The sequence below is a fragment of the Mesoplodon bidens genome (genome assembly GCF_964165515.1).
Source record: "Mesoplodon bidens genome assembly, chromosome: 1".
Classification (NCBI taxonomy): domain Eukaryota; kingdom Metazoa; phylum Chordata; class Mammalia; order Artiodactyla; family Ziphiidae; genus Mesoplodon; species Mesoplodon bidens.
This window is the reverse complement of record NC_138176.1, coordinates 223,419,164-223,443,904: the sequence shown is the minus strand read 5'-3', so window position 1 is coordinate 223,443,904 and position 24,741 is coordinate 223,419,164. Positions and strand designations below refer to the sequence as shown.

General features: G+C 43.0%; 1 protein-coding gene across 1 annotated transcript in view; it reads left to right on the top strand.

Annotated features, from left to right (window-relative positions):
* The first annotated feature begins 2,539 nt into the window (after window positions 1-2,539).
* Window positions 2,540-24,741, top strand: part of NR3C2 (nuclear receptor subfamily 3 group C member 2) — a 376,710-nt gene continuing 354,508 nt past the window's right edge. Inside the window, exons 1-2 of the mRNA XM_081245343.1 lie at window positions 2,540-2,741; window positions 8,098-9,853. Coding sequence (XP_081101469.1) covers window positions 8,100-9,853 — 1,754 coding nt within the window. The 5' untranslated portion in view covers window positions 2,540-2,741; window positions 8,098-8,099. The remainder of the gene's footprint in view (window positions 2,742-8,097; window positions 9,854-24,741) is intronic.

Genomic DNA, 24,741 nt, shown 5'->3' with positions numbered 1-24,741 from the left:
AGGCCTGGGGAGGGGGCGCGGAGAGCCCGTTGCGGGGCGGCCGGCTTGGGGTCATCCCGCTGGACTTCCCGGCTCCCAGGGCCGCCGCCGTCACCGCCCAGGAGACCCAGCAGCCCCGGGAGAGGGGCCCGCCTGAGGCCCGGCCGCCAGCTGCTGGGGGCGGGCGAGCGCCCGCGTCCCGCTCTGCGCGATTTGGCGCCGCCGCCTCGCCTCCTCCTGCCGGGTAACGACACTACTGCTCTATTGCTCTACCCACCGTCAGTAGTGCGACTGCCGGGATTCTCTTCCTCTCCATCCTTACCGCCGATCTGCTAATATTGGACTTGCTGGTGGCGGCAGTAGCGGCGGCGGCGGGAGTTGGTTGCCCCCACCCACACCCCGTGCCCCAGCCTCCCCACCATGTCCTAGAAAAGGTGAGTGCGGCGACAGTCACTTTGCGCTGACAGCGGCAGGGGGGGGGGCGGGGAGCACAGGGCGGCCCCGGGGAAGGCATGGTCCGCGCAGAGGGCGCGGGTTGGTGAACCGAGGTGGGCTGCGGGCAGGAGACGAGGTGCCCGCCGGGCCGCCTCCGGGCGCGGGTGCTGGGCGGCGGGCGAGCAATCGCGGCGGCTCTCCCTGCAAGATTCTAACCTAGATTCTGCAAAAAGCTGAGATCCAGGGCAAGACCAGCCCTCCGTAAAGGAGGTAAAAACTTGGTAAAAGAGACACGTCCATTCCTTTAATAATGAATAATTCGGCGGCGCAGGCGGAGCCGCTGTCTCCTCTCGTGCGCGGGCGCTAGGTCCGGGACTCCCTTCGCTCCTGACGGCCGCCCGCGCTCGGCCTCGGGTGCGATCGATGCCCGGCTGCTCGTTTGGCCAGGAGAGCGCGCATGACCTGGGGCCCCGCGGGAAAGTTGGGACACTTGCGGGGACTCCCGGCTGCTGGTGCGCAGGGGGCCGCTCAGCGCGGGGGACTGCTGAGCACCAGAGTCGGGGGTTGGGACCAGCTCTCTTGCGCCGCCGCCGCCTCTCCCGCAGCCAGGGAGTTTCCTACCTGGAGCGGCGGAGAGTTCGAGTTTTCCTGGGTTAGGGGTCTGAATCCTAAAGCTTAATTAACTGTAAGGAGAGGAGGGGCCTTTGAGCACAGGGCTAACTCCCTCCCCCCTTCCGAGTTTGGCTGGTGCGGGGCAAGGGTGAGGTGGGAGGCTGCACAGCTGCCGCCGCCGGGCTGCGGGTCGCCAAGGGCCGGGGGACCAGATTTAGGTGTGTACGTCACTGGTGCTGACTCTGGGCCAGCCGGGAATCTAAAACGGAGCCTCATATGCGGAGCCTCAAAGTCCTTAGAAATCAAAGTTAAGAAGCCCATCCTTTCGCTTAGTAGCTTCAGCGTTTGGGTGGGCGGGAGGAGAATCGAGGTGGAGGCGATTGGAGGGAAACCGAAATTTCTTCTTGCAGACACTTGATCCTTAGAAAACAGTTTGTTTCCTTCCCCACTCCCGTTTGTTTCTCCCAATTATGTGCACCCCCCCATTATAAAGAAGTGACTCTCCTAGATGGTAAGCTTTCTTTCAAATTGAACTAGTGGAAAAATCCAATACGAAAGTAATAAATACAGCAACAAAATTATAAGGAAGGAGTGCAGCAGCTCTTGAGCCTGGCACTTTTTTGGGGGGTGGGGGAGGTGGGAGAGAAGCTGTGTTTAAAGGGTTTTGGCTGCAGTGAAATCACTCGCTTTTCCGGCACGGTTAAAGCAAGGAAATTCAAATCGAGTGGGAACGTGATCCTCTTGCTCGCTGGCAGCGGACGCTGCGGCTTCTCGGCTGAGAGGTAACTCGGCAGACAGACGGGAGGGGCGGGGAGCGGAACCTCGGGGGTCTGAAGAAGCCCACTGAGAGTCGTCCCCTGAGCGCGGACGCGGTGGGCGGCGCCTGGGCCAGGGCTGCCGCTCACCTGGAGCTGCAGGTGGAGAGCGACAGGGGACGGCACCTTGACTGGCTTTCGGAAAAACCGACTTCTTCCGCGTCACCAGACTTTTCACGTCTTTCCATACATCCTGGGTTTAGCCAGGAGGAGAGCCAGGTGGGCGTGAGCAACTTTGGGGCAGTCGAGCGATGGGGGCGGGGGGCCGCGAGTGGAGGGTACCTAGTGGCGTAGCCGCTGCCCTGCACCCCAAGCGGCCACCGCTTCTGCGGCTTTAAGGGAGCTGCCGAGTCCAGGCTGTGTCGCAGCAACTTTGTATCAGTCATGTCGCCCTCCTGGTGACTGACAGCTGGAGTTGTCCAATGAGAAGCCCGCCTGACCCGTGCAGCGTGGAGACTTGCTTCCCTCCGGGCCAATGGGAAAGGCCCAGGGAGGCGGGATAGTAACCTGAACTTTTTATCTGGACATGTGACCGGCTTTTAAAAGGGCCGGCCCTGGAGCTGGCCCACTCCCCCTCCGGGCTTTCGCCCGCCCTCTCGAGCTCTCTCCCTCCCTACTTCGCCCGCTCTGGCCCTACCCGTGCCCCCTCCTCTCCGCCCCTCCGCGCCCGGGGTGTCATTGGACTGGGAAGACGTAAGCCAACTTCAGGCCGCTCGGAGGAAACGCGTGCAGTCACCTGGGTGCAAGAGCGTTGCTGCCTCGGACTCTCCCGCTGCAGGGAGAGCGGCACTCGCTGGCCTGGATGTGGTTGGATTTAGGGGGGCTCCGCAGCAGGAGTGTCGTGGCGTTGGCAAGCGCTGCAACAGGTAGACGCCGTGAGACGGACCCCGGCCGAGGCAGGTGTGTACGGGTGCGCGGCTGGGCGCCGCTTGCCCGGGTCGGCGTGCGGCCGCGGCGCGGGAGCGTGCACTTTGCAGGGAGAAGTGGCTGCGTAATCCGGAGGCAGTCAGTAGGGTGCTGTGTGCTTGTTGTTTTGTTTTGGTTTTCCACTTTTTCTCCCCTTTGACCGCCAGAGGACTATTTTGGGAAAGTTTGGCCACTTTGGATAAATGCCCTCTAACGAGCAGCTTTCAACCGGCTTTGGCAGTGGGAGATCTACCACCCTTCCCTTTACCCAAAGATGAATTTCGGATCGTTTTCCTTGTACAGTTTTTAAAGGACGTTTGAATAATATTTCTTTCCTTTATCAATTGCGGAAGCACCCAAATCTCAGCCGGAGGTGTAGCGATAAAAGGGCAGTTGAAGGAGATATCAGATCCTGATAGATCCTGTATGAAAGGGGCTCTGGAAATTCGTGCATTTCCCGTTCCTTAGTATTCACGAAACTCCTGAAAGAGATTATGCTTTCTGTGGCATCAGTTGGAATTCTAAAGGCATCCAAGAAGGGATGAGGCTTCTTTTGGTGGCATCAGTACCCTGCTACTGAATTTAGGTGCACAGCTTTTCCTAATGAATTTTAAAAGGCCAGGTTTAAATCTTAATGGTTTATGGCACCAACAGTTTTAACTATTTATTATAACAAGTTTTCAAGTAGGAAAACTTGATAGCAGGCAAGTTTTTGAAACCACTTAATTTCAAATGCAGTAATTGCTCTTTAACATTTGAATTGCCATGTCTCTAAGTGCTGTTATTGATCATATTTACATAGTAATGATAACAGCGTTCTCCATCTGTGAAGTTCTGGGAAGTATTAATTTTATATTTGACTTCATAGCACGCTATCATGGAAATGCTTGAGGAGAGAAGTTTTTAAAAATAATCTGAAGGGGAGTTTTTTCCTTTAAGGGAGAAATAGTTTAGTTCGGGGCTTTTAGAAAGATCAGGTGGCTCAGTGAATTAGGTGAGTGAATAGAAATCAGATGTGTTCAGTTCTAACTGGTTCTCCGGCTCCCTTAGGTGACCTTGGGCTGATTTCTATCATTTACCTCATCTGTAAAAAAAGAGGAACATAGTAATAGTTATGTAGGGGGGAAGACAGCAAAATAGTTACAAACAGTGAACTTTTACAACTATGCAACTGGTGCAAATTATGAAATTCTTAAGGTTCTGTCTTTAAGATGTCATTATAGTCAAATAACTATAGAAAATGATGCATTTGAAGGGAACTATGTTTGGGGGGTAGTAAAAGTGAAAGTGTTTTCAGATAAAATATAAATTCGCAAGATTCCTTGTTAATATTCCTGAAAAAAAAAAACTACTTCCTTGTGGAAAACAGCAATTTAACACAGTCTGTAAAATATAAAATTTTAAAGTCAGGGTTTTCCTTTGCAAAATAGTGTTTACGAGCATATATATGACTTAAGGTAGAACTATCAGTGCTTTTCCTTACATTCCTTATGTGAAAGTTCCTTTATTTTTGGGGGGAGGGGGAGGCCGTTTGCATGAAAATTAAGGGGTCTTCATGATTTTTGTCTTTGTCTCAAGGGAGTCTCTGTTAACAGTTTCCATTTGTAAGGGAGACAAATCTGATTTTATATAAGCTAGATTTGTATACTGGTATCTGTTTCATCTTATACTTTAGTAACAAAACTTTCCCTTTACCATCTGGATATTAAGTTCTATGAGGATCATATTCACCAACTAATATTTTGAGTATTCACTAGTAAGTTCAGGAAATTCTGTTCAAGCCATGGTCCTTATACTGGTTTTAAAAAGACAGCCTGGATTTCCTGGACACTGTAGGAAATAATTACCTAACTGATCCATTTGTTATCTTAATTAAGATAATTGGGAGAATTCAGCATAAAGTACTTCAGTAATCATATTCTTTTAAAAACCCAGTCTTTAAAAATATTTGCAGTGGAAGCATGCTGACGTCCTCCATTCTTTTGTGTTTGTTACCAGCCTTTACTCTATTTTCTTTGTTGAGAGGTGCATTAGGTTGGTAGATGAGAATACCTTAAACAAAGCTAATGTAATAGATTTCAGCAAAACCTTTTGCAAATTCTCTAATGACAGACCTGTCAATAATGTGGTGAAATGCAGGCTGGTTTATGTTATTGTCAAGAGAGTTCAAGGCTAGCCAGGCAGGACTTGGAAAGTTATGATCACCTGCATGATGTTAGCTGACAAGGTGCTTCCTTGTAGATTGCTTTAAGATGGTTCTTGCCCGTCAGCTCCAGTAGAGATTCTCTTCAAATCTTCACATAGCCTTATGTATCCGTGGCTCCTGCTTTGAGGCAGAGTGATGAAAAGTGTCCCTCAGCCTGCTAGTATGTGTTCTGTGAAAAAAAGGTGCAGTGACCAAATTATTTAGAGGACTCTGGATTAAAAAGGAAACAGATTTCTGTACCGTGGAACTTCCCTGGAGTTTTAGCATGCAAATTTCCACTGTGAAACTGCAAAAAAGGCAGTGAGTGATCATGCTTTCCAAAAGACAATTTGGAGGATGAATTTTTGGAGAGGGGTCTGGATGAGGATGGCCCTTCAGACCCAGGGCAGATGGTTCTCTTGCCTGGGGGGGTGGGCAAGGAGCGATACTGTAGGTGTGGGAGTGAGGAGGGGTGAGCCTGTGGAGACCTTTGGTAAGGGTGCCAAGGCAAGGGTGACTTCTGGGCATGTGGGTAGAGGGTGGCGCAGTTCACCAAGACAGAGAATGTGGGTTTAGGGACAGGGTTGGGGGTGGGGGAATGATACACAGAGGTGTTCAGTTTTGAACAGGAGTAGACATGTTTCTTGTGGTGTTTAATGAACTTGGACCTGAAACATCTATACCTTAGATATACATCTGTTCAAGTTTGCTATGGGGAAGACAGACTATTCTCAGGTAGAAGTAGAAGCAGCACATAATATTTACTGGTATTTTCAACCCATGGCTACTATTAAATGGTTTTTCAGTAAGGTAGAAAAGGCCAGTATTAGCTGTTTTGGTCCCATTTCACTATATATATATATTTTTTTTCTTTTTTTTCTTTTTTCAACTTTCACTTAGCTTTCATCCACACTAATTTTTTTCAGCTGGAATTACCAGATTACGTCCTCAAACTTCGTAATTTGACTTATTTTCCACTGTTTTGTGATTTGATTTGTAATTAGGAATTTATAGAAAAATGTTCCTTAAGTAAAAGCACACTGCATAATTGGGAGATTTTAATATTCACAAGTTACTGAGTATTGATTATGTTATAATAGTTTATCTTTTTAAATTTGCATTATGCTGTCATCTTGGGATGCAGTGGTAAAATTGATAAAGTTTCTGCCTTCTGGGAACTTAAAGTCTAGTGTAGAGTACAGAAAAGTAAGAGGTAATTATGATACTTGGACAATTTGGGTATTAAATTTTGTCAGTGAGCCCTGCAATATCTGATGCCAGTTTATTTAGTAGAGTCATTATATTATTTTTCCATGATAATTAATATAATTTCTGGAGCAAAAAGGCGTCCTAGTCTCTTTGTAATGAGGGGAACATAGGGCAGATGGAGATTGTGAGTGGCAGAAGTTGGTGGGGAGAGGACTGAGAGGCCTAAAGTAATATTTGTATTCAGAACTTCAGAAACTGCATCTTTTAGATCAGGACCTTTATTTGGGTCAGAGAATGTTTACACACCTGAAAGGATTTGAAAAATGCATACTTAAAGATTTTAAGAGTTTTATGCATCAAAATGCACAAATGAAGTTTTATTAAGAGTGAGTTAATTTTCTTTGAGATATGTTTCTTTAGAGTGGTGGTTCTCAAACCAGGGGTGATTTTGCACCCACCAGCCCCAGAGACATTTGTCAAGGTCTGGAGGCAGTCTAGGCTGTCACAACGGGGGAGGAGAAATGCTACTGGCATCTAGTGGGTAGGGGTCAGGGAGACTGCTGGACATCTTATGATGCGTAGGACAGATCTCAACAAATTATTATCAGGTCCCAAATAGGGCCAAGGTTGAGATAGCTTGGTGTAGACACCTGGGATCAAATTTCAGCTCTGCTGTGTGGCCCCTGCCTCAGTTTCCCCAGTTGTATCATTTGGGATAATACTTTTGCCAGTCTTGTAGGGTTGTTTATAAGGGTAAATAAGTTAATATATGTGAAAGGCTTGTAATATGGCATTGAATGATATAATGCATAAGAATTATATAAATGTAGGCTATTATCATTATTCTATCTATGAAATAAATTTATAGAGAGAGCCAGTGAGTAAGATGGTATATGTAAAACAATCCTGTGGGCTCCCTGAGAATGGGGACTGGGCCTGTTTTGTTTATCACTATAGATTCAGTGACTACTTGTAGGCCCAGGATGTAGCACATACTGGGTAAATATTTGTTGAATGAATGAACACATAAATTGTCAGGGCCCATCTCAAACTTCCTCCATTAACTGTTGAGACTGAAACTGGCTGTCTGTTGGGAGTCGTTTTAGCAGAAGTACTGCTAGGTCAGGCTGCATGTCAGAGTCCTTGCCAGGACTGAAATACAGACTGGAGTCCTGATATTCTCAAGTTGTCATACAGCCTCTCTGTTATGGACCAGCTTAATTAATCAGGATATGTGACTCTTCACTTTATAGAATTGATATTAAATTATCTTCATCACTAATCCATTTTAAGAAAATCTTATTGTTTTGCAAGTAATTCTTAAGTTATTTTGCCTGTGATCATTTACTTGATGACCTTATATTGGGAAACGGTAACATTAATTGCATTTCCTTGTTGTTTTTAATAAAGCCACGTATTAGATATGGAAAGCAGCTTCCATATGCTGGAAAGACTCCAAAAGCTTTGGAGTTAGAAGATTTAGTTTTAAACCTGACTTTGTCACTTATTATGCCTTTGACCTTGGGCGAGTTGCCCTCTTCACTAAGCCCTCAGTTTCCTCCTTGCCTGCCTGTGAGTCCCCAGGATTACTTTGCATATTAAATAAATTAACATTTGTAAATATTCTTTTGCAAACTCTAAAGGCTGTATTATAGCAAAGATGATTTATTGGTAAATATTCTTTGCAAACTCTAAAGGCTGTATTAGAGCAAAGACATTACTTTTATTTACATGCAAAATAGTTTTATTGCTTCTTATATTCTGACTTCCAAATTATAGTCAAGACTGTTGTATCAGCACCTAAGAAGGTAATAATTTTAATATAACTAGAAGTATTGCTTATAATAAGTAGAATACATATTTAGAGATCATTCCATGCAATTTCAGAATGTCTTTTAGAGTAATCTTGCTATCAAGAACTCTAATTTGGTTTTTTAATATAAATTTATTTGTTAGCTATGGAAACCAAAGGCTACCACAGTCTCCCTGAAGGTCTAGATATGGAAAGACGGTGGGGTCAAGCTTCTCAGGCTGCGGAGCATTCTTCCTCGGGACCTACAGAGCGGACCGATGAGAATAAGTACATGGAGGTCGTCAACATAAGCTGTGTTTCCGGTGCTATTCCAAACAACAGTACTCAAGGAAGCAGCAAAGAAAAACAGGAACTACTCCCTTGCCTTCAGCAAGACAATAATCGGTCTGGGATTTTACCATCTGATATTAAAACCGAGCTGGAATCTAAGGAACTTTCGGCAACCGTGGCCGAGTCCATGGGCTTATACATGGATTCCGTAAGAGAGGCCGACTACGCGTATGATCAGCAGAACCCACAAGGAAGCGCGAGTCCAGCAAAGATCTATCCACATGTCGAACAGATGGTGAAATTTTATAAAGAAAATGGCCACCGTCCTTCCACTCTGGGGAGTGTGAGCAGACCCTTGAGGTCCTTCATGGCTGACTCGGGGAGCCCCGAGAACGGCGGGGTCACGCGCGCCATGGTGAAGAGCCCCATCCTGTGTCACGAGAAGAGCCCTTCTGTTTGCAGCCCTCTGAATATGTCATCTTCGGGTTGCAGCCCTGCCGGCATCAGCTGTGTGTCCTCCACCTCGGCTAGCTTTGGCAGTTTCACAGTGCACAGCCCCATCGCCCAGGGCACTCCTCTGCCGTGCTCCCCTAATGTGGAGAATCGGGGTTCCAGGTCACACAGCCCAACCCACGCCAGCAACGTGGGCTCTCCTCTCTCCAGTCCGTTGAGTAGCATGAAGTCCCCCATTTCCAGCCCCCCGAGTCACTGCAGTGTAAAATCTCCCGTCTCCAGTCCTAGTAACGTCATTCTGCGATCCTGTGTATCCAGCCCGGCAAATATCAACCACTCAAGGTGCTCTGGTTCCAGCCCTTCCAACACAAATAACAGATCCACACTGTCCAGCCCAACTGCTAGTACCGTGGGATCTATCTGTAGCCCCGGAAGCCACGCCTTCAGCTACACTGCTTCGGGCACCCCGGCTGGATCCAGTGCAGCCCGGGATGCGGTTCCTAGTCCAGACACACACGAGAAAGGTGCTCAAGAGCTTCCCTTTCCTAAGACTGAGGAGGCAGAGACTGCAGTCTCCAATGGTGTGACTGACCAGCTTAACATCATCCAGTACATAAAGCCGGAGCCAGATGGAGTTTTTAGCAGCTCGTGTCTAGGAGGAAATAGCAAAATAAATTCTGATTCCCCATTCTCAGTACCGATAAAACAAGAATCAACCAAGCATTCGTGTTCGGGCGCCTCTTTTAAAGGGAATCCAGCCGTCAACCCCTTTCCATTCATGGATGGCTCATATTTTTCCTTTATGGATGATAAAGACTATTATTCTCTATCAGGAATTTTAGGACCACCTGTGCCCGGCTTCGATGGTAACTGTGAAGGCAGTGGCTTCCCAATGGGGATAAAACAAGAACCGGATGATGGGAGCTATTACCCGGAGGCCAGCATCCCTTCATCTGCCATTGTTGGTGTGAATTCAGGTGGACAGTCCTTTCACTACAGGATTGGTGCTCAAGGTACAATATCTTTATCACGATCAGCTAGAGACCAATCTTTCCAACACTTGAGCTCCTTTCCTCCCATCAATACTTTAGTGGAGTCGTGGAAATCACACGGTGACCTGTCATCTAGAAGTGATGGATATCCGGTCCTAGAGTACATTCCAGAAAATGTATCAAGGTAAGTGGACCTTTTTCTCCTCTTTTGAAAATGGCTTTATAAAATGCTGAAGGTTAGCACTATCTTTACAGTTAAGAAATTTAAACACGTTTGATTTTTGTTTTCAGCATGGTCACTTAGCGCTTCCCCCTTTGCTTGTTGGTATGTTACTACTTCTTTTGAAATAGAGAAACCAAAAATTCTGTGAATCTCTTAGAAAATATTTGTGTTGATTTTGGAGGAGTGTATTTCGGTGTTTTTCCCCCTCTGCATTGCCTGTTGTAGGTGTTTAGGAGAAGTTTGTTTCCTATTGCCTGTTACTATATTTACTTTAGCAGACTAGTGCTGGATTTTTTTTTTTCTTTTTTCTTTAGCTGTGTACGGGTTCACTAAAATTACTTTAAATTGGTCTCTTTGTGGTCATAGTCTTTTTTTTTCCCTTTAATTTTCTTTATTAACCACTTCATTGGTTGTGAAAAATGAAATGAAACCCCAAATCTGTTACCCACACGCTCCCCACCCTCTTCATCTTTTTCTAGATTGGTTAATCGTATGCAAGTTGTGGTTTTCAGTACAAATAAATCATTTCCTTAACTCTGGAGGGCTTTTAAAAGACTCAGCACATCTAAAATTACTAAGTGGCCCGTCTTGCTTTCTTACTCATTGGAAGTGAAGTATGTCACTGCAGTTTTGAACTGGTATATTTATAACTTTTAAGATCTGCAAGACATACTTTACTTACTGTAAAGTACCTCTTGGCTTTCCTTCATGCAGATAGCATATTGTATATATTTAGAAAAAACAAGGAAGAGGTTTTAGATATGACTCTGAAGGGTGGTTCTAAGTTATGCAATGAATACTTGCATTGGACTTTGATTCAGTACTGTGTTTATTACACGGTTGTGGTCAATGATCCCTGTATTGAACATATAAAGAATAGATTTCCTGGATATAGTTCACACGGGCATCTAGGAAGATGTGGCCGTTTTCCTTAAAAACTTATTTGGTGGGAAAAATGGCCATTCCCATTAACAAGATGTAAGGTTGACGTGTATTCCTTACTCTTTCTCCTTCGGTTTTTTACCGAAGCAAAGGGAAAAACTTTCATTTGTGCGTTGTTTGCATCATCATCGACTCATACCTCGCTCCTCTTGCTTTTATAGAAGCACACATTCCATAAAGGAAACTTACACATTGTTACAGTTCTCAGTAGCATGACTAGTCAATCCTATCCTAATGCTGCCTCTCTCTCCTAAATTCTAAACTCTTTACACAAATGCTGAGGTGGCATGGTTTTCGTCACAACCAAGGTGTTCCACTGCTAGTGCTTTGTTTTATTTTCAGAGAAGGACATTTTGCACATGATGTAGATATTTTTGTAAGTGATGTTTGTAGTGGGTTATTCAGAGGGGGGACAGCCTGGTAGTTAAGAGCATGGCTGCCCTGGTTGAAATCCCCAACCCTGCGCCTTAACTGCTTTGTGACCCTGTGCACATCCCTTCACCTTTCTGGACTTTAGTCTTCTCATCTGTAAAAAGGGAATTCAGTAGTACCCATCTCAAGGGTAGTCAAGACAATTGAGTTAATTTATGAGAAGCACTTTCACTATCATCTGGTACACGGTATGCATCATAGAGTATTATATACAGTTCATTGATTGCTCTTAGCATTTAATTCAATTGTTTTCATAACCTTTAGTTTCCATTTCTTTTAGTGTTCTCTTTTCTGCATTATGTGAAAGTCCACAAAATCTTTTAAAGAAATATGCATAGTGTAAGGAAATATTTATTGATAAATTCTTATGATTATTTTTTTTATGGTTAGACACCCTACATTTGCTACTACATTTCTATTTATGCTCTTTTACTTTTGAAGGCTATTGCTTTGGGTAATGATATTTCTGGTAGAAATACTAGAGTGATACTAGCTAAAATCAGTAATTCTCTTTTGTTTGTTCTGTATCCTATTTCTACTGTTTTAATTGTCTTTTTCACACTCAACTCATGAAGCCCCTCCTGGTGGTCTGGGGACCCATAGCCGTACATATTCGTATAAATCAGTGACCTTGAGCCTACTCTGCCTTTGTGGGAACCTGGGGTGTTGTCTGGTGTCTCTCCTTGAGCATTCCAAAATTCTTAATGAGCTTGTTAATATAGTCAGAGGGGATTCCTTTTGTTGACATATATACCGTTATTGTGCTAGTTAATATAAGTTTTCCAAAAACTGTAATGTCAAAGCTTTAATGTTATTCAAAGTCTCTTTTAGATTACTAATTCTTTACAGCTTTTCCTGGTGAATATTATCCAAATGTATTTGTTTTGATCATTCTCAGAGTAAACTTAGATTTTTTTCTGGATTTCAGTCTACATGTTACAATATTTAATTTAATCTAATCCAAGCTTCATTATTGGCCTCTTCTTTTGTGTCTTTTGGACCAAATCCAACCTTTTGCCTATTTCATAATTTATAATGATGATACCCCATTCCAGGGAATGTTGGATTAATGAATTAAAGATTGTAAAGGATCCAGGCAGTGCGTAACTGCTTCTAAGTTTCATAATATCCTTTATCTTTAGGTTCAACTCTAAACTGTCTTAAAGTAGATGCCAAAGTATGGTTTGGGGTTCCTGAGACCTTTTCAGGGAGGTCCACAAACTCAAAAATTGTGCATTGGTAAAAGCCATTCAAAATGGAAGATAGACCAACGGTTTTAATGTAATAGTGTGTGAAAAGTTCACTGATAAGAGTTTCAGATTCCATGTGGCAACTAAGCATTAGGAAACCACTGACTGTCCATTTTCAGTGTTGTGTTAAAGAATCGTATCTGCAATGATCTGAAATGACCATTAAAACGCTCCTCCTTTTTCCAACAATGTATCAGTGTGAAGCCAGGTTTTCTTCATATACTTGAACCAGAACACATCACCACACATTGACCACAGAAGTAGATAGGAGAATCCAGCTGTATTCTATTAAGCGAGACAATAGACTTGCAAAAATGTAAAACAGTGCTGCTCTTTTCACTAAAGTTTTTCGTTCTGGGAAATAGTTATTTTTTTCACCTATGCACTTTTATGTTAATGTGTAATGACTTCTTTTAAATGATTTAAAAGAAATATTCGTTTTCATTTCTAATAGGGTAGATATCAGTAGATAGAAATGCAGATAAACAAACCTCTTGTCCTCAATACATTTTAAGAGTGGAAAGGCATCCTGAGACCCAGAAGTTGAGAACTGCTGGTCTTTTCTATCCTGTACACCCTTTGGAGGTTAATGCAGAAAGAGGATATTACTTTGTGTTAGCTTTACTGAATGTTATGCTGAGGAAGGGGTGCCCCAGGCAGATAAGGAAAATGATGCTTATCCAGGTGAACTTGTCGAGCTGATAGAAGCGAGTGATGGGCACGGAGTGTGTGTCTGTTTCAGCCTGTGGATGTCCTACAAGAGCGGTGACCAGAGGCATGCCTGTTATAATTTCCAGTGAGTGGGTTATCTGAGGGCCACACTGTACATGATGACGAAAGCTGGATGTAAAACTCTGTGGTGGACACTGGACCTAGTTGGGTCATGCAAATGGGAGTTCCCCTGTCTGCTTGGACACAAACAAAGCTGTGACCTTGAGCGAGTGGCAACTTCTCTCGGCCCCAGTTTCTTCATTTGAAAGAAAACGAGTTGACCTAGATGCTCTCCGAGGTCTGCCAACAGCGCGACTGAGCGGCTGTGTAGTTTCCTTGGAGTCGTGTATGTTAAGAATAAAAATAGAAGTATCCCTTAACATATTTGCTAGTCTGGTTTCAAGTTTATCTTACAGGTCCAGCTCTGTAGTTGCAAGGGTAGTCAGGATAGAAAAATGTCATGACCATTTACCTTTTAAAAGTAAGGGTGAGTAGGGGTGACCTGTCATTTTGCTTGGAGAAGTGGCAGGTGTTTTTTCTTTTAATCAAATCTTTCCTTTCTTAAAACTTGACACTTACACTATGAGTTTCTTGTTCTTTTGAATGTACACTATTCCTTCTGGAAACAGGGTTTTTCTGTTGACATAACATTGGGTGTTTATGGCGATGGTCCTAGTCACTTCGATAGCATTGTAAAACAGTGATACCATTGGCTTAGACTTTTCGAATATAAAGTTCACTGTTTCAAAGGGCACATTCTGGTAGTTCTCAAGACAAGTAATCAGGAATTTATCTTCATATATGCTGAACTTTTTTTCCATGGTAGGAGGAAACAATTCAGTGATAACCTACAGTTGCTTTCAAAATTTTTCAGTGGTCCCTGTAGTTTTTTGAAACCCATCTTCCATAATAAGCCAAAACCTTCAGAATTCAAGGAGTTTGTTACAAAGTTGGCCATGTCTGTTAGTAAGCTTTGTAAATAAACCGCTGAGATAGAAGTAACTTCATGTAATGCAAAGCATGAAAGAATAATGGGTTTTGGAGGGGAGAGGTTGACTGGTTATTGGTGCTTACCCTAATAAATCCATTACAGAATTACTTAGGTCATTTGGAAATGAAAACATGGAACTTTCTTTTTCTTATTTGTCTCATAATATTTTGATTTTGAAATGGCTAGTGTGCCTAGAATTTCTCCAGGTTAATGTTCTAAATAGTATTTTTATAAATATTTAAAAGGAGACTTGCTGCTTCTGATGAGTCATTCACCTTCATTATTTATGGTATTTCTGGTAAAAGTGGTAATAATTTTATTGAAAAAAATACCCTATTCCTTTTTAATAAACAAATCAGTATGTACTGCTCTTCTATACATTTTGCTTTTCACCTCACAAGTATCCTTGATTTATATGTCAGTATGTCTGCCTTTTATCGTCTGAAGTGTTAGTATATTTAGAACTGTTTATTTCATACTTTAAAAATAAAGTGGAGATAAAAGCCCTGGTTTCAGTTAAATAAACTCAAATTATTTAACTTAAGGCAGTTCTCATACATACCAGTGACATGGTGAAACTAGGACCTGGAGATTTATCATTTATGGACTTGATGCCTTTTGCAGTATTGAAATTCTGGGTGTGTCTGACCTTTTCTATCCTTGTAATGTTTACAGTAAGAGAAGATGTTATATTGATCACCAGTAATTTAAGAGTAATACTTCACTTCCCCTGATGTCCTTTTTTTTTTCTCCAAAATAATACTTATTTTCCCAGGCTTTCAACTGTTGCTGTAGTTTCATACAACTCATCTACTGATAAGATTTCAGCTCTGCTGCTAAATAATTTATCGTTTTCTTTCATTTACCAAATTCAAATTGAGAGAAAAAAATTGATTTCTTGGATCCATTTAAATGTAGCCATTAAGTTGTATATTTTTGTGGACTGCATTGCAAAATTTATTAGTGAAAATCCAGGAAATATAAGTGTGTTAAATGGATAGTGTCCTCTTAAATTTTAGAATTTCTGGTTTTAAACTTGTCAAGTATAGGCTTTGTTTTCATTTTTAAGAGTTTTATTTTCTTGGTATAGTATGGTAATGATGAAGTTAAAATGTAATTTTTTATAAGCACGTGTTACTTAACTGATGCTCTGAAAACCTCTGGATTTATGATTGTTAGTGGTATGGCCAAGGCCAAAATTTCTATGGAGAAAAGAGGTAGAAATTGCTTATATTTTATGCAAGGCATAGAACACTCTAGCCCAGGAAGGAAAAGAGGACAAACAAAAAGTAACTTGAATACTTAACAAAGTTAATACCCTGGGGAGAGAGTGTGAGCTAATAACTGGCCCTCTGAATTCGCAGCTCTGGCCATGACTTAACGTTATCAGTGCTGACCACTTCATTGGCATGTATCCTCACCTTATATATTAGGAGCTGTCGAAAAAATATCCCAAAATTGTGACCTAAAACACAAAGAAATAAGGTTTGTAATGGGCAAAATCGACTTTGGGTGTTCCAACGGGGAAGGGTCTGGGCGAGTCTTGGAAAATGAGGAGATGGGGGTATGGTGATCACAGTTGGTATTTATCCTTAGTCTTGAAAAGTTTGCTGGGGATCGAGGGGCACTTCCTGGCGGAAGGAGTTATGTGGGCAAACCCCTGACAGGCAGAAAACACTGAGTGTGGTCCAGCCGTATGGCTGGCTGTGGTATGGGGAATTGGGGGAAAGAGGGCCTGGAAGAGCTTAGTTGGAGCTAGAAGCCAGTGGAACTTGGAAGTCACACTAAGAAGTTTGCACTTAATTTGGCAGGTAATGAGGAGTTCCTGAAATGTTGGAGCAGGCAAGCAGCCTGAGCTGAAGTACACTTGGGTAAAACCTTAATTAGGCAGCGGTTGTAGGGTGGATTGGAGCGTAAAGGGCCTTGTTAAGAAGTTATTGCAACGGTGCAGGAGGATGGAAACTGGAATCTCTGGAGCAAGGATGTCGGGGGTAATGGAAAAAAGGGGCAGATATGACATATTACAGAAGAAAACTTTGTAGTAGTTGATTTTTATATAAAATTTTTATTTTGAAATAATAACAGACTTAGGAAAAACATGGGGGAGCCATTACAAAGAATGATAAACAAGGACACATGTACACAATACAGCCGTCAAAATACAGAAAATAACATTAAGTTACTGACATCTTGATTCTGGTTTTGCCAACTGCGCCTATAATGTCTTTCATAGTGAAAGCACCCCAGTGCAGAATTGTGTTTTGTGCTTTTTAGCTGTCATGACTCTTTAGTCTCCTTCAGTCTGGGACAGTTCCTTACTCTTTTCTAGATTTCTTGACTTTATAATACTTTAGAGCAGTAAAGGCCAGCACTTCAGTAGAAAGTCCCTGATTTGGGTTTGTCCTCTGTTTCCTCATGATTTGATTTGGGTACCGCCCCCTTGTCAGGCATATCACAGAAGGGATGCAGCATCCTTCCTCCTAGCTTCCTACCACGTGCCAAGCCATTTCCCTTTGTGTCTTTACAGTTCATCTGCAGCATTTTATCCAGGTGCCATCTGCCAGGCTTCTCCACGGTCAAGTTACTCTTTTCCCTTTGCAATTAGGAGCTCCTTGGGGGAGTAGTACTTTGAAGTTGTATAAACATCCCAATCTTCATCGCACTTTGCTTATTCATTAAATTATCGATATCTTTATGGCATCATTGTTTCTTCTTTTCTGCAGTGAGTTATAGCCTGTTAGTGCCCTTATTTTTGAGGTTCAAACTGTTCCTCAAACAATTGGGAGCCCATTCCAGCTGGTTTCCGTGACCTTTTGCCATGTTCTCATCATTTCTCTGAGCGCTTCCTTGCTTTAGGCCCATCTTGTACTTTTCCTGTCCCAGTCCTGGAGCCAGCCCTTTCTGCAAGGAGTGCCCCCCATGCCTGCAGACACCCTCCTCTCTGTGACTGGAGTCTAACTCTGCATCCTGGGTCACAGGGCCACACCCCCACTGGATGCCCTCCTCCACCACTCGGGCGCTGACTCCCGGCTGCTGGGTTCTGAGACCCAGCACTAGGCCAGGTGAGCACATGGATGCCCCCCTCCCCCTCTGCTGGGACTCTGACTCTCTGCATGGGGGGGCTTGCTGCGTCCCCATGGGCCACCATAGCCATCCACACCCTACCCCCCAGTGTGGAGCTCTGCCGTGCTGTGTCTGGCCTAATGGCTTTAGGACTAAATCACTAAGGAAGGGCATTAGAGGAGTGGATATTTGAGTGGAAAGGATGTGGAAAATCAGTGAAAACTCGCAGGTTGTCAGCTTGACCATCATGGAGAGGGGTGAGCAACTAAGAGAAATGGAGAGGTCGAGAAGAAGTGATGATTTATCTTGGTTGCCTGAGTTTTACGTTCCAGAGAGGTGGAAATGCTGGTGTGGGAGTATGGGAGGCCTCTTCACAGACATGGCAGTGGAGAGGGCAGCGTGGGTGCTAGCCAAGGAGAGAAGGTATACATGACTCAAGTGTCGTCTACAGTGCCTTCTCTGGGAGTTTGGAGGAAAAGAACCCCTGTAGGAGATGAGCAACACATGCTAGTAAAGGACACAGGAGTTGTTCTGACAGTCAGGATAGTGTGGACTCCTGGATGCCAAGGGAGGAATAACGTTGCCTTGGAATTTCCAAATTAGAAGGGCCCTAAGGCTGTCTATAAATCCAGCCCTCTACGGGCACAGATACTGAAACTGAGGCTGAGAGAGACTGTATGCCTCTTCCGGTCTCAAAGTAGTTAGTGACACAGCTTTCCTTCCAGTGGGCGAGGGGGGCTCAAAACCCGATGGGAGGGCTGAGGAGGCCAGGAATTAGGCCGAATAGTTGGAGCTGGTGGCTTTTCAGGAAGGAATTCGGTAGAGCGGTGGGAATGGGACTCAGTCTGTGATTGACTGAGGAATAAGTTAGCAATGAAGAAGAGAAACCTGTGGGTGTGGGGACAGTGCTTACGCTTGGGAGGTGCCTGTTTGATGGTAAAGGGAGAGGGATCAAAGGGAGAGACGTTGGCAGAAAGACACAGCAGGACTGGAGAAAGGATTTTGTTGGATGGGTAAGGTCCAAAGAGGGCAGTGGACCTGTGCTGAGATTGAGGTTGAAAACGTCACAGGGAGGGAAGATGCTTGCTGGGGGCCGTGTCCCAGGAAGACGAGGGCAGACGTGAGACTGGAGTTAGCCTACAGTCAGATATTTAACTGCCAGCTCGAACCCGTAGGTGGAGGCAGTTGCTGGTAGCTGGTGTCACCGTTTTATAGACCTGGAAACTGAGACTTAAGCCTGTAAAAGAGATTCACCTAAGGCCACAGAGCTAAGGTAGATGAAGAAACAAACACGTGAGCTAGAGAAGACGAAAGCTGAATGTCCTGGAATAAGCACATGGGTCTTTTAACAAGCGTACATCAGATTGGGTGGCTGATCTAAAGCCCTCTGGCCGCATCTCATTGCAAGCAGCCTGAAGTAAAGTAACTTAGGGTCTGTAAAGCACTGAGTTACCAGGCCCCTGAGGACTTGACTTAGTATGTTTCCTCCTTGCTCGTTTCCCACACTGATCTTTCTGGGGCTCAGACAGCCAAGCCCCCTTCCTTCTGGGGGCCTCTGCTTGCTGGTCCCTCTGGCAAGACGGCTCTGCCTTCAGATTTTGGTTTCCTGTCCCTTGTCACTCAGGATTAGCTCAGAGGTCACCCTCTCAAAGAGGCCTTCCCTGACCATTCTATTTAAAGTGATGACACCCCCCTCCTCTAACACACCATCCTCTTTTGTTGTCGTCATAGCACACACCTGTCAGAAATTATCAGAAATTTACTTCACTTCCCTAATTAGAATGTCAGCTTCCTGAGAGCAGGGACCTTAGCTGTCCTGTTTTACCAGTACATTCGCCCTACCTAAAACAGTGCCAGGTACGCTGTGGATGTTCAGTAAATCTTGATAGACTGAGTGCCTTGGTTAGCAGGGGGACTTGGGGTGATGAGATAAGTGTTGGTGGTTGGGTAAGACTTTTAAAATTATTGTTAAATAATAGTGAGAGTTCTACTGGGTTTAGCAAAAATTCTTGTGACCTCTATCAGCACATTTTTTAAGGACTTTCACAACATAAGCAACAGATGCTCTTCTTATTTTTTCTAATCTCAGCATCATAGAGGAGTTGGTAAGGGTGTATTCCAGGCTCTATGGTGACATTCTTAGTCTTCATTATGAGGTCATTTATTTAATTTTAATTTATAAACAGTGAAATGTTCTCTTTTCGGTGTACAGTTCTGTGAGTTTTGCCAAATGCAGAATCAGGTAACCACTGCCCACTCAAGATACAGAGCAGTTCTATCACGCACTGAAATGCCCTTGTGTTGCCCCTTTCCAGTTCAGCCCCTCTCCTTACTGTCAAACCATGGTGACCATTTATGTGTTCCCCATCCCTGTAGTTTTGTTTTTTCTAGATTGTCATATAAATGGAATCATACTTTATACAGTCTTTTGACTCTTGGTCCTTTCATTTAGCATAGTGCATTTGAGATTCATTGGTGGTATGGCAGGCACCCGTAGTTAGTTTCTGTTTAGTGCTGAGTGATATTCCATCTATGGCCACACGATTGTTTGTCCATCCATTCACCTGTTGATGGACATTTAGGTTGTTTCCAGTTTGGGCTGTTAACAGATAAAGCTACTGTACATATTCACATGCAAATCTCTGTAGGGATGTTTACTGCCTTTTTCCATCAGTAAATACCTACAAGTAAAATGGCTAGGCCATATAGTATCAATAGATGTAGGTTTAATTTTTAAGAAAGTATGAACTGTTTTCCACCAAAGTGATTGTACTCTGTTACATTCCCACCAGCAGTGTGTGAGTTCTGGTTCCATTACAACCTTGCCAATACTTGGGAGAGTCAGTCTTCTTAATTTTAGGCATGATAACAGTACTGATAACTTACTGCGGTTTAAATTGCTATTTTTCTAATGCTTACATGATACTGTACATCTTTTCAGGTGCTACTTGCCATCCATACGCCTTCTTTTCATGGCTGTTAACTCTTTTGCCCATTTTAAAAAGATGTTTCCCCTTTCTTCTTCTTCTTTTTTTTTTGTTTTTGTCTTGCCACATGGCATGTAGGATCCCAGTTCCCCAACCAGGGATTGAACCCGTGCCCCCACAGTGGAAACATGGGGTCTTAACCACTGGACTGCCAGGGCAGTCCTCTCTTTGGCCCATTTTTAATGGGTGGTTTTCATCTTTCTGAGTTCTGCTATCAGTGTATTTTAAGATAAGCTTTTTGATAGAAGACCTAGAACTAAGAGAGAAATAGCTTTTAAAAATTCTGTGTTGGCAGCAGGAAAAATACCAGGCAACTCTCGAATTATTTAGTACCTACTGTGTTCTTAATGTGGGTGAAGATACCAAATGAATATGAAGCAAACCAAGTGTCTCGCCTGTATTCCCATCTAGCTGGGAGAGAGGACTCACATGAGTTTATATAGCCCTCCTTTTGGTTGTTCCCTAATTACGTGTTTGGTCTGTTACCAAAGATGAGAAAAGGAGGAGTCTTCTGTGGGCTAGAATAGTGAAGGAGAGCCTCATCCAGGAGGTGAGATTTCAGTTGAAGTTTGAAGATTGGCGGTCTCTGGGGAGGAGTAGAGAGGTGTCATAGGAAGAAGTAAAAGCACAGGTCATGTGTGTGGGCACCGGACAGACTAGGCCTGCTTGGAGGGGTTTAGTGGTAGTTGGGGAAAACTAGACTCTAGAAATCTGTGAATGCAAAAAAGAAGTGCTTCGTACTTTTTTTTTTTTTTTTTTTGCGGTAGGTGGGCCTCTCACTGTTGCGGCCTCTCCCATTGCGGAGCACAGGCTCCGGATGCGCAGGCTCAGCGGCCATGGCTCACGGGCCCAGCCACTCTGTGGCATGTGGGATCTTCCCGGACCGGGACACGAACCTGTGTCCCCTGCATCGGCAGGCGGACTCAACCACTGTGCCGCCAGGGAAGCCCGCTTTGTACTTTTAATATAGTGCTCATAAACATTAAAAAAAATTTTTTTTATTGTGCTAAAGGTTACATAATAGAAAACTTACTATTTTAACCGTATTTAACTGTACAGTTCAGTGGCACTGAGTACATTCACGTTGCTGTGCAACTCTCACCATCATCCATCTCCCGAAGCTTTCACCTTCCCAAACTGAGACTGTCCCCTTGAAATAATTTTCTTTAAACCTAGGAATGACCAAAAAGGATAGAGAGGTGCATCTGGTAAGGGAGACAGAAAATAGTGACAGAAACAAATTTTAAAAAGCAACGGAGAGGCTATCATATTGGTAATTCAGGCTGAGTGGTTGGAATGGTGAACAAGGGATAAATATTAGAGTTTATGGGAAGAAGTCATTGAAGACCAGATTATCTGGCCCAAAGCCTGTTTCTTTCCCACTCTCCTCCCAAGCCATGTGTGTTAACAGCCCCACAAAAAGTAGATTGCCAAAGAGCCCTTAGGGAAGAAAAATGCAGAGTTTTATAGTAACAAGGAGAAAATTTCTGCATAATTATGACTCTTAAGAGAAAAGGAGCAGAATAGTTTTATTTGGATGAAGGTAAAACCCGATCATTTCGATACCAAAATAGAATACTTTTTATTAGACTATGGAAAAAACGCCCCCAGGGAAATGGAAACAGGAAGAACCAACTACTGGTTTAACAAAGTTGGAAAGCAAACCGGTGAAAGATTATGTAAATCAATTAGAAATAGTGACATATGGAATTCTGATTTGCATACAAAGATATAAAGGAACGGAAGAATCTCAGCTCGTTGGGAAGTCCATTTATTTTGTGCTCAAGTAACTGGTGTTTGAATTCACAGGGCTCTTCCCAAAAGTGGAATTGTGCTGATTTTCCTCCGTCACATGGTAGAGTTTGTATTTACTTAAAAAAATACTTTTCTGGAAAAAAAAAATACTTTTCTGATAAGTTTGAGATGAGAGTCCAAGTGCAGAGTTTGGGAGTGTAGGGATGTGATGGGAGCAAATATTCTTTTATTTACTCCAGTTCGGATTTTCACTGTATTTTTTGAAATGGAAATTGTGTTCAGAGAAGCTTTTTTTCTTGGAAACTTGAAGGTATGACTGAAGAATTTCTGGTTGTACAATACAAAATATTTTTTTCTCCATCTCTCTGTCATTTTCAGACCCAGTCGAGGTAAGTGTACATGTGAAGTATTCCTTTGAGACCTCTGGAAGCATTTGAGTTTCTGTATGTGGCAGAAGTATGATAATTTTGTTGACATATACCCTGTATTTTGGACTTGGTTGCTATGATTCAGGTGAAAACAGCACTTTCCCCTCCTAAGTACTGTTTTTTAGGGAACTGAAGAAATTGACAGAGGCCTGGAGTAGGGGAAAGAGGAGTTACAAACACAGCAACATTTTCATGATGAAAATCTAAAGCAGATCGCTCTTATATTTACATGACTTCTGAAACGTTTAGCTCCATGGGTGATTCTTAAATGTCCATCGGCAGGAATCCCCTATTTTTGAACTAATGTTCATTTACAAGCCAAAGATTTTTATAAGAGGGTATAATTGCATGAACTGTGCATTTTTTTGAAGATTAATTTGTCACCAGTACCCGAGGATGGAAGAAGTAAAGAATAGAAATCTAAGTGTTGAACGTGGTCTAGCCTCTACGATTTCATAACACTGATGAAATATGCTTTTTTAAGAATTTTGATTCTTGCCAATTCTACTCTAGCAGAAATTATCAAATTTGGTATTATGAGGGTTTTAAGGAAAGTAGACATAAAACAAATGTTAAGAAATCAACGTTTTATTTAATATGGAAAATGACTACATTTCCATGACTGAGTCAGAGTCCCTACACAGTCAGTCTCCTGCAGACCCAGACATGTAACTGATGCAGAGCACACTAACCCCGAGTTATTTAAGGCTTTTAATCAATGAAGAATGATAAAAGTTTGCTTGTCATACTATTCTTAGACAGTGTTGATATTTCAGCTGCTTGGCTGTAAAAGGGGGTGCCCTTCCCTGGTCCTTAGCCCAAGAGAGACTATGCAAGACAGAAAACATGGAGGTTTTTAAAAAAGGCATATTCACTGCTACCTATAAGTAACTAAATGAAATACCAGTTCTGTTTACTGAACACCATGGAATCTATAACAACAATGCACATTAAAAGCACTTACTTGGAAGTCTACAAATAATAAATCCTGGAGAGTGTGTGGAGAAAAAGGAACACTCCTACTCTCCTGGTGGGAATTTAAGTTGGTGCAGCTACTATGGAGAGCAGTATGAAGGTTCCTCAGAAAACTAAAAATAGAATTACCATATGATCCAGCAATCCCACTCCTGGGCATATATCTGCAGAAAACTCTATTTCAAAAAAATACATGCACCCCAGTGTTCACTGCAGCACCATTTACAATAGCCAAGACATGGAAGCAACCTAAATGTCCATCGACAGATGAATGGATAAAGAAGATGGGGCGTGTGTGTATGTGTGTGTGTGTATACACACACGTATATATACATATATATATATAATGGAATATTACTCAGCTATAAAAAAGAATGAAATAATGCCATTTGCAGCAACATGGATGGACTTAGTATGATAATCTATAAGTGAAGTAAGTCAGACAGAGAAAGACAAATATATCACTTATATGTGGAATCTAAAAAAGATACAAATTAACTTATTTACAGAACAGAAATAGACTCACAGACATAGAAAACAAACTTATGGTTACCAAAGCGGAAAGGGGGGGCAGAGAGGGATAAATTAAGAGTTTGGGATTAACAGATACACACTACTGTATATAAAATAGATAACCAACAAGGACCTACTGCATAGCACGGGGAACTCTATTCAGTATCTTGTAGTAACCTATAAAGGAAAAGAATCTCAAAAAGAATAAATGTATTAGAAAAAAACACTTGGCAAAAGTTCTGGACGTGGATGGTGGTAATGGTTGCTCAACAATGTGAATGTACTTAAATACACTTAAAAATGGCTAAAATAGTAAATGTAATGTTGTATATATTTTATCACAATGAAAATAGCACCTAATCCTAACAAAAACGGGGGTACCTTGCATTGATGAAATTTGGCACACAGTAAGATTCAGGGGTGCCCTGAAGGCCCAGTGTGGGAGCCCCTCTAAGCAGAGAGGAGGTGGGGGACTGTATCACCCTGAGCCATGCACTGACCTGTACCACGTCGCACACAGGCTGTGTTCAGGACTGATTCCTACTCAGCAGGCCTTTATGAAGCACTTGATTCTGTCCGGGCAGAGTCCTGGGTGTATGTATGGTCACAATAAGGATGGGAACTTCCTCATCCTTCAGAACACCCAGTCTAGATCCAGCCAAGATCCCATTGCAAAGTAGGTTGTGGTGAGTCTTCTTCTGGAGGTACCAAGTAATGTTTCCAGAGCATGGGGGAAGGAACACTTTGAAAATATTCATTTCATTAATAAAATTACATGATGGTCACCAGCAAATTTTATGTG